Source organism: Montipora capricornis, chromosome 2 (assembly GCF_036669925.1).
Source record: "Montipora capricornis isolate CH-2021 chromosome 2, ASM3666992v2, whole genome shotgun sequence".
NCBI classification, from domain to species: domain Eukaryota; kingdom Metazoa; phylum Cnidaria; class Anthozoa; order Scleractinia; family Acroporidae; genus Montipora; species Montipora capricornis.
This window is the reverse complement of record NC_090884.1, coordinates 5075908-5085907: the sequence shown is the minus strand read 5'-3', so window position 1 is coordinate 5085907 and position 10000 is coordinate 5075908. Positions and strand designations below refer to the sequence as shown.

The 10000-nt window shown below is 38.3% G+C and overlaps 1 protein-coding gene and 1 long non-coding RNA gene across 3 annotated transcripts in view; one reads left to right on the top strand and one right to left on the bottom strand.

Annotated features, from left to right (window-relative positions):
- Positions 1-3928, top strand: part of LOC138038564 (AT-rich interactive domain-containing protein 3C-like) — a 21910-nt gene extending 17982 nt beyond the window's left edge. For both annotated transcript variants that reach the window (XM_068884508.1, XM_068884509.1), the window contains one exon: positions 669-3928. In XM_068884508.1, the coding sequence (XP_068740609.1) occupies positions 669-880 (212 nt within the window). In that variant the 3' untranslated portion in view covers positions 881-3928. The remainder of the gene's footprint in view (positions 1-668) is intronic.
- Positions 1-10000, bottom strand: part of LOC138038565 (uncharacterized) — a 20215-nt gene that overhangs the window by 1138 nt on the left and 9077 nt on the right. The window lies entirely within an intron of this gene.

Below are 10000 nucleotides of genomic sequence, written 5' to 3'. Positions count from 1 at the left end.
TAGTAGGCACCGTCCTTAAGTCGCGTGCACATAGAGCTCAAAACTAACGTTACGCAACACCGCACCCGATATTACGGACGGAATTTTTTTAGTCCAAAGTCATAGAAATGTATGGAAGAGAACCTTGACATAGCGGTTCAAGCAGTGAAATCACCTTTTTGTCGAACACTACCCGAAAACGTCTGTTCAAGTTGCCCCTGTGAAAAGCTATTGTGTGCCTTTCGTTGCTCTAGCCCAGTCGACTGGTGCATACAGACTTAAAATAGGATAGAACTCAAGAAAACAGCAAGGAATAGATTGGTTTGGTCGTAACCACCCTGAAATTGTATAACATTAGAACGAGTTTCAATCGAGTGTCGTAAAACCAAAACCAAAACCAAAGTATCTACTTTGGCCAATCAAAAAGGACGGAGACAATCCAGTGAACCAATCAAAACTCGAAGTAATTACACGTAGCCGACACAAAGCGCGGGAAAATGTGCACGCGTGAGCCACGGTTGATTTTGTTTTCACTTGTGTTTGGTTGAAAAAGGGGCGCGAGAACTTTGAACCAATCATTTAGTGAAGTAATACCAAACCAAAGCAATTCGCGAACAATTGCTTTCGACACTCAAATTGAAAACCGCTCTATCAAATCAAATGATTGATTTATTGCCTTTTTTCCTCAGGCATGGCGCAAAGCGGCCAATTCCAGTTCCCTGATCCCGAACGATCATCACAAAGTCGTGAGCAAAGACAACTACCACTAACCCTCCTAGATCAAGTTAGTGACAATTCGTTACTGGTATCGGTGGAACTCAATGGTGTGGTCTATCAAGGCGTCCTATTTGCGCGCCCACCAAATCGACATGATTCGCGAAAAAGTGACGAAGATTATTGAACTTCACTGAAGTCTTTTTTTTGCTAAGTGAAGGCTTACCTTGTACAGGTTATTATAAGGGCTAGCTTGACAAAAAAGATCTGTAAAGGTAACAGGTTTTGTGTAAAGTTGTGTAATGCAGTGTCACGCAGTGTCACGCAGTACTTTCCTGCTGTCAAAGCTGTATTGCGTGAGAAGCCTAAAAGTACGAACTTACTGTTACTCAGTGCATCATAAGCGAGATGTTTTTGTAGAAAAAGGTAATTTTTGCAACGCCAAATTTCGTTCCCATTTACTTCATTCATAGTTACTATGTTAACAGAACGTCACTTGCGGTGCCAGCATAGCACTTTTTCCGAACAACTTGGAGCTTCACGCAAAGCATAGCCAACCGACAGTGACTATGCATGGCGCGACTCCTATTTAGCTTGAGGAGTATCTGACATCTGATTGGTCGTCTTACTGTTATTAGGGAGTTTAAAGAGGGCTTTAGATTCTAGGACGAGAACGACTACGAGTACGAGATTTACAGTGAGCGCGCGCAAAGAGCGTCAAATTTGGCGGGAAAAACGTGATACCGTCGTCATTTTAGTTCGAGGTTTTGCAAAAATGTCGTCGTGTCAAAACAAGTCAACAACACGGTTGCAGTTTTGGCATTTTTCTATCAGAAAAAAGGCTCAGTTACCAGCAATAAGAATAACTGAGCAACCTTTACTGCTATCAAAGAGTAAGATTAATCGTACTGGTTATAAATTTTCAAAGTATTTTCGCTAAAAACGGGCAATCAAAACTCCCACTCGTTCTCGTCCTCGTCGTAAAGTCTAAAGCTCCCTAAAGAAACGACTAGGGCAACGACAATGTCAAAAAGCAGTAATATTATTGGTTAAAAGAACCAAAATGGTGGTACTGCACGTGCAGTACTCATTTTTGAACAATTCTCTCCCGTACTCGTCAAAACTACTACGTGAAATGACCAAATTTAAGGTTTTGACGACAACGTGGACAAACTACAGTGAATCTTTCAGTGTCACTCTTTACTTCAAATCCATCCGTACAAATGCAGTTATAGGACACGTCTCCCATATTTCAGAACAAAAAATAGCGATAAAAAACGATCTCCCTGAGATCATTTTCAAGTTGTAGAAAAAGCAAATGAAAAGAGCATGAGAATGTCGAACGATATTTGTACTTTTTTATGTATATTTCATTCGCTCTTTCTACAACTTGAAAATGATCTCAGGGAGATGGAAACGTCGTTTTTTATCGCTAGTTTTTTCTCCCATATTGTATAATATAAACAAGATGGAATAATCATGAAATACTAAGATTAGCTCAAATTTATATTTTGAAGTGACGTTTTCGTCCCCGTAGGCGTCGTAGTTTCTCAAACTCCCTATTGCGATTTTGGATGCTTGCTTTCATTGAAGACTGACTTAACGTCTCCTATGCAGGAATCATTTCTGTTACTCTAACAAAAAAATCTGGTCATTTCTGAATTACATCGGAGATTGTCACTCTTGCAGTTTCTTTCGCCGCTTATCCTTGAATCGTTTATTTCGCAAATAGCTCAGTTTGCTTAAGCCATGTACAACACTTAATCCGTAAGTTTCTTCCTGAAATCCTCTTCAATACTGTTTTCAGGACACTTGTGTGTTTTGAGACAAAACGTTTGATTCAATCATCTAGTGAAAGATATTTTCCCTGATGTGTGGGATCCTTGAAAATGATTTCAGTCGCGAGATGGTAATTCATATTTTCACTATATCTTATTTTATACTGCAAAATAATAAGAAAGCTTCCTCTAATCTGGATATATTATGGAGCCTCAATCCTGATGAATAGTATGCTTGGACATTTCTTACGATAAAATCCATGCACCAACATACAGTTTGTAAATACGTGGAATCTTAAATAAGATAATATTAACCTTGATAGTCCCTAGAACCTCTTCGTTCTTTAAAAAACATGTTCTGCTCAATTTTTTTTTAAAGAGGAAACTATTGATAAGCAGACTTGTTTAATTAATTTTCTGTACAGATCCTTGAGTTTCCCGTCAATCGCCTGTGGTGTTTTGTGGTCAGCGTTGCTGTTACATAACACAGAGTTAAAATTACACTTCACTTTATAATTACACTGTCTGTTTCACATAAATCTTTGCATCCAGAGAATTACGTGGCTAGTTTCTTAGCCAAGAAGTATAGTTGTTAATGAAGACAATTTCCAAGGCCTTTTCTTTCCAATGAAAGAAACTTTCAGTAACGCTCAATGAGTCCATATGAATCACAAATCAAAGGTTGTATTAACCTGCGATCAGGCGTACTTTCCGCGGCCTCTCTAAAGAGAAGAACGCGTGCTCGCATGTTAAGGTTGTATAGGAGGTTTTTACGTTACGTCATGAAGTATCTCTACCTTGTTTGTCTCTTGGTTTCATGTTGTATTGAATAACCACATTTTTAAGTGTCGAATTTAGTAGGGTTTTTATTTCTTTTTAAGCTGCCTCATGGCTTAACCTTGCATAGCAGCTGTTGGTAGAATCAGTGCCTTTCGTCACGCATTCCTCCTTACGAGAGACCGGATTGCATGACAAAACCAGTAACTCGAAGTTTTAAAAAAAAATATTCGTTAAGTTTTTGTTTTTGTTTTTTTTATAGTATTTTTTTTATACAATCGGCAAAATTGTCAGCTCCGAAAAGCTTTCCATTGATTAGTTATCAGCCAATACTGTGTAAACTAGCAAAATTGATTATTATATTTAATAAGGTAATACTGAAAATGACACTTTTAGAATTTGTCTTTGCTTCAATTAAATAAATATTCAAAGTGTAATTAGGATGAAAAATATTATTACTACATATTTTTAACTCAAGATTCCCAGTCATTTTCTTATTAGTTGTCTGCTTTGTTTTACTCAATTTTAGTTAATTTTAATTAAAGTTGTCCAGCACCGTGGTAATTTTGTAATGTACTTATGGATTCCTTTGTGAATATTTTTATATTAACTATGTCGGTGATGAAACGTTATGTCCATTTACACATACACAAAAATAAAGTCTTACAAAATTTTCTTGACTATTTTGATTTTTTATTAGGGAGCTCTCGAAAGCGGGATACTCAGCTTGGCACTGAGAGGTTTTCTTGATTTCTCTTGAGTGTAGGTAAAGGAGACTTCTTCACGGATCCAGAACTTTGCACGAATTTTTTAAACTTTTAACCGGTTTAAACCCACTTTAACTTAAACAGGGTTTTCGTTTCCCATTCCATGTCCGGTACTTTGATGCCAATATTTGAGGGGTTTGTTATATTTTTTAATTATGAAGTTTTTCTTTTACTTATTTTTTAAAGAGAGTTTGAGTGAACTCCAGCCTTGCCTGGGAAACTGATCCTTGGATTCCAGAAACACTGGAAACAACTACCCCCAGGTAGCTTGCTTCCGGTGCTTTAACCCGTTCACTCCTGGTGAACTTCAACTACGGGTAAACTTCAGAAAATGGCGATAAAAGATAAATCTGTAATTTACTTTTAAGTTGTTTGTTGCAAAAACTCTTATTATTTATGTTACTAAATTTGCAAATGCAAACAACGAAGCCCTGTAAGGGGTTATCAGGATACGGGATATTTAGGTAAAAAATTATAAGGATACCGGATTTTTTTTTTTTTTTTTTTTGGGGGGGGGGTGGGGAGGGGAGGGGAATTGACGAGATACGGGATAGTTTTAAAATAGACACGCATTGCGTACGTGTGGTAGTGCAGTAACTTGACAGTGTTTTCGTTTTTTTTCCATAACCGTCAACTGAGCTGCGTTTTGTATTTTGGTAATATGTAGCTAGCTCTAATAGTACACGATATTGATTTGGTATCGTAAATCATTATTGTTCCATAGTAGATGTCTTTCCTAAATACTCGCTGAGAATACACGTGTTCTTTAAAATACTAAACCCAGAAAGATTGACAGAATAAAAGGAAATCGAGAAACATTGGCTTCAGGGCTGACATGTCGCTCATTTTAAGTTCCCTTACAACTTCTTTTTCACCGTAAGTTTAAGCGTGTACTCTGAGCTTCTGACAGCTTCCCAAGAAAAAAAAATTTTCTGAAGTTATACCCTATCGGGCGGGGTTAGTATCTGGATAGGAGAAATTTTATTTTAACGCTCAAAAATGCGAACTAAGCAAGGTACAGATTTTGTTACCCAGCTTAATGGAAAACAAACATTGACGCAAAAGTAAATAAATATTGATATATAGTTTTTAAGAAGAGCAGAAGCAAGCTTTTTGGTCTCGATCGAGAATAAAACAATTTGCCATCAGCAACAAAATATAAGAAGTTACCACGATCGATGTTTCGCTAAGGTAAAGGTAAATAAAGTCTTTACCTTTACCTTAGCGAAACATCGAGTGACATCGATTTTGGCGGCCGCCTGTTATCAAATTACCTTGCGTGTTTATACTAACTAGTCACGAAACAAAGAATACCGCAAGACACCGGGTTTTTGTTAATTTGTTGTTGTTTTTCTTTCAAGTGTTACAAATTTCGACTAGATATGTGGGAATTCAACACAAAGTATGTCAAACTAGATGCTTCTGTGAAGCATACACTGGCTTGCCTGTGGTACGTGCTACAGAAAATCAGAAGGCACTGAATTGTGTGGTATTGAAATACAGCATTCCAGTCTCTGAAGAATAACAAATAAAAGAGAAGCGAGAAACATTGGCTTCTGGGCTGACATGTTGATAATTTTCAAGTTCCCTCACAACTTCTTTTCACCACAAATGTGCCCTATGAGCATCCGAAAACTTTGTAATACTAAACTTCACTGAAGTCAAGCCCTGTTTCGCGGGGTTAGTGTTGGGATGGGAGACCAAAACAATAAACCCCTCATAAAAAACAGAAACATCTGACCGAAAATACTATTAACGCTAACAAATGCGAACTCAGCAAGGTACAGATTCTGTTAGCGTGCTTTATGCAAAACAAATATTGATGAAAAAGCAACTAAATATTGAAACACAGTTTTCAGAAAGAGCAGAAGGAAGTTTCCCGGACGGTCGATCGAGAATAAAATATTTACGACATGAAAACAACATTAATTTTGAACCTTGAATATAGATCGTTTTCACTGTCACGCAATAAAAAAAATAAATCAAAAACTATCCAGTGCAAAACGCTAAGAAATTGTTATCTTATAGCAGATAAAGAAATAAGACACTTGTCCAAGTTTTAGGCCTCTGCGTTTCCCCAAACTTCAGATATTCGTCGAAATGTTTCGCTGGCCGGAAAATAGTGTAAACATCTGGAACTGACTTTGGCTATCTAGGCGACTGATTATCACTACTGAAAAAACAAGCATTTACATAAGCACTTTTCCTAATGCTCTAACTTCTAAAAGGGGTCAAAATCATGAGATAAGTATATATTTTTCAACAAACTTGATCGTAGCTTTGTGTCACGCACCTACATAATCCTGAAATTCAAAATGCTCTGGTTTCCAAACGAAGCACGCTATTGAGCTGCGAAATTGTCAACAGATATAGATATGCCGCCTCTTATGCCTGATGAGGATAAAAACTTTGGTGGATCTTTAGTTTTAGATTTTGGAAGGTGATGACGTCACGTGAAAACGATCTATAGAATATAAAAAGTTACGATCAACGACAAACATTTTGGGAGATTTTTGCTACGTTCAAGTAAATTGCAAAATCGAAAGTGACATGGCCGGAATTCAGCGGGCGCCGTGATTAAGTTACCGCGGCATGTTTACTCGCCAAACAGTGAAGCATCTGTGTCAAATGATGGCAAGATACCGGGTTTTTGTAAGTTTCTTTTTCTGTCAAGTGTTATAAAGTTTGACAATGAAAGGAGCGAAGTCAAAACAAAGATCACAATCGCCCAACTCTTGTTTATGCAAAGTCAAAATTAATTTTACTCTCTAAGACGCGTACGACGTTATTTATCACCAGGTAATTCCATCATTCTGGAAATAGCAGCTACTTTATTATTCATCTGCGTCACAAGTTTTCACTGATTTTGGGCCTCATTTTGTTGTAACTCAAGCACGCTTCCGACAGGCCTGTGAACCCTTCCTGCTTACAGAGCAATACTAAAAAACTTCTCCCATATCACATTTGAACCTTAAGCTCGAAAATTCAATACACAACATGATATTATAATTCACAAAGGCAGAAAATACCACAGAATCCGTTTCCAGCGAAAAGTTTATTGAAACAAACAACATATTTGCTCTTAGAGGCGAAAACCTCTTCCTATTTGATTGCGTGCGTGAAGACAAGAAACTCAATTGTGTCAAATTACCATGTACTTCAGGTAAATACTGCTCACTTTGATTTCGTCTCGACGGGCGATAGACTGTTGTCGAAGTCCAGTACTCGTCGCTTTTGAGATTCATGCCTAGTTTATCCAACTGACTTTCCATTATTGAGCTCCATAAGGGTATATTTTGTTTAAGGATCCACTAAAACGCCATTCGCGTTGCATGACTTTCGACGCCATTGCAGGCTAAGTTAATGATTCTACTGTGTCCACCAGAGAAATCTACGCAGTTCCACCACCCTCTCGATCCTAAGAAAATACGCGCAGAAGGCTCTATACACAAAGACACCACTTACCAGGGGAGTGACCGGCAAGACTTTTACCGACACGGAAAAAAAAAAAAAAAAAAAAAAAAAGAAAACAAACAAACTAAACGAAGACCTCGACTGGGTTTGCCTTATAAGGCAACCCAGTAATGAAGTTAAGCCCATACGAATGGAATTAGTACTTCGATTGGAGACCGCTGGGAAGACCTCGTGACCACGATAGCTGCCCCCTGCAGGGCAGACCACGTTATAAAATGGCGACCGTTTGTTTTTCCTGCTATCCACATATTGTAACGTTTGTTATCATTGGCTAGTTTCTTTAAATAGAAGATATAACGGCATATATTAGTGGCCACATGGTTATACGCCATGTTCACTGTCACTTTTTGTGTGTTTCCTTCGTTTGTTTCCCGAAATCGGAGGTAAACGAAAGAATTTCTACTGTCGATCACCTGGTTTCGCTAAAAGTTAAGTGTTGATTTCTATTGAAGCCATTAGTAATTGTTACAGCTTTCATATCGTCGTTGTAATCTGTTTCAGGAGAGGAATTTGGTGTTTTGTGGGGGTTTTTATCGGTCACACAACGCGGTGTCAAAACTACCGTAGTGCTTAAACACAGGGGGCCCGCACAAACTGTGTGACCGTTTGTTTTTTGAATTTATAGAGGAAATGTATGGGATTGTCGAAAATCCTCGCATTATCGTACTAGATTGCGATAAATATTCTCATTTAACATCCAAATAAACGTATTTTTACCTTAAATGTTGTGTGTTGTCGTTCTTGAGGTTGAAGATGGCGATTTTAGCGATTTGAAGGGTTCGGCGTTGGACGTTCACTCGAGACAACACACAAATACGTTTATTTTGATATTAAATGAGAATATTTATCGCAAATAGTACGATAATGCGAGGATTTTCGACATTCCCATACATTTCCTCTATAAATTCAAAATACTAGTACAAACGGTCGCACAGTTTGTGCGGGCCCCCTGTGGTGTTCCTCCAGTTTCTTTGTGACTAATCTTCTTTGGACGCATGTTTTTGGAGTGAATCGGCCTTCATGCTTAGCAGAAGAAGGACATGCACATCAATCTCGTCAAACACAGCAGCAGCAGCAGAGAAAAAGTGGAATCGGACCAACGCAAAAGCTTTAAAAAAGAAGCACACTGTACGATGTGCGCAAAAACCATCACAGACAGATGGTGACGGCGATGTCAGAATGTGGGCTGGTTATGTGAATCGTTTACATAGTATTTTTCTTGTCATGTTGTAAGAAGACTACAGCCGGAAATTCTCTCGGTCTTATATGTTTTTCGCTACAAGTGTGTTTGTTCTCGTTCACTGGCAGTGTACTGAGAGAGCCTGATTTAGCACCTCTAGGATTCCCATGATTTTTCTTCAGATGCTGCGATAATTTATTCGCCGATACGCTTCGTCAGAGGTGTCTGAAGGCCAGTTCTGATAATATGATTTTTTGTCTTAATTCCTCTCACCCTCCCTGCTTCGCATCACTCATATGTTTCACGGTGATCATCCGCTATGTTCTCTTTTTCTTATTGTTAGCGCCAGACCTTGGATATTCACGTAGCTTGTGGGTCTTCATTGCTGTATTAATTCTTAAAATACGATTTAATGCCATAAAAAGTAAAATATGGTTCTTTTATATACAAATAACTCAAACATTTGCGAGCGAAGACAATAGGCCAGTTTCGTATTCTCACAGCTGGACTGGATCTAGCATGAAATGGAGGCTAATGCGGGCAAATTAATTTGTATTTGAAAAGATTTGCCCGCATTAGCCTCCATTTCATGCTAGATCCAGTCCAGCCGTGAGAATTCAAAAATAGTCTATTTAACAATTAGACCCGTAGCCCGCAAGGGCTACGGGTCAATAGCCCATGAGGCGAAGCCTATTGAATGGGCTATTGACCCGTGACCCTTAAGGGCGAAGGGTCTAATTGTTTTAGTATCACCCAACTAGTTGGACAGAAAAGGCAGTAGTAAAGTTAGCAAATGCAACTTAAAGAAATGTTTATTTGGGAATAAAACAAAAGAAAGCGTCACGCTTTCCGCTACTCGAGGACTATTAATAATAGTCCTCTAGTTAGGGTCGTCCAGATTCTGCTCCGAAAAAGGTGAAAAGTTGCTCGAATATTTTTAAGACAGCATGTCTAATTTTAATAACAATTGCTTTCTAGTCAACATTAAGGTACAACTAAGTAACTAGTTTCAACAAAGTAGGCAACCTTTAGTTGAATCTAAGTTAGATAGGAAGTGCAACAATCTTTTTTACAAATCTAGCTAACTGTTGTTTTCGTGCGATAACAATTAACAGTGTAACCACAGATTCACAGTCTGGATCTACCAGAAGCGAAAAGCTGCTAATAACACAACTAGAGCTTTCTTTGATTATTATCGTATCTGATCATCACAGATGCCTCTATGTAGACCTCGAGAGCTCCCTCTTGTTGTGCTGACAGAGTACTGAGGAAACTAAACACCCTCTCAGCAGCAGCAGAGCTGGGCTGGACGAGTTTTAACTGCCTGACCA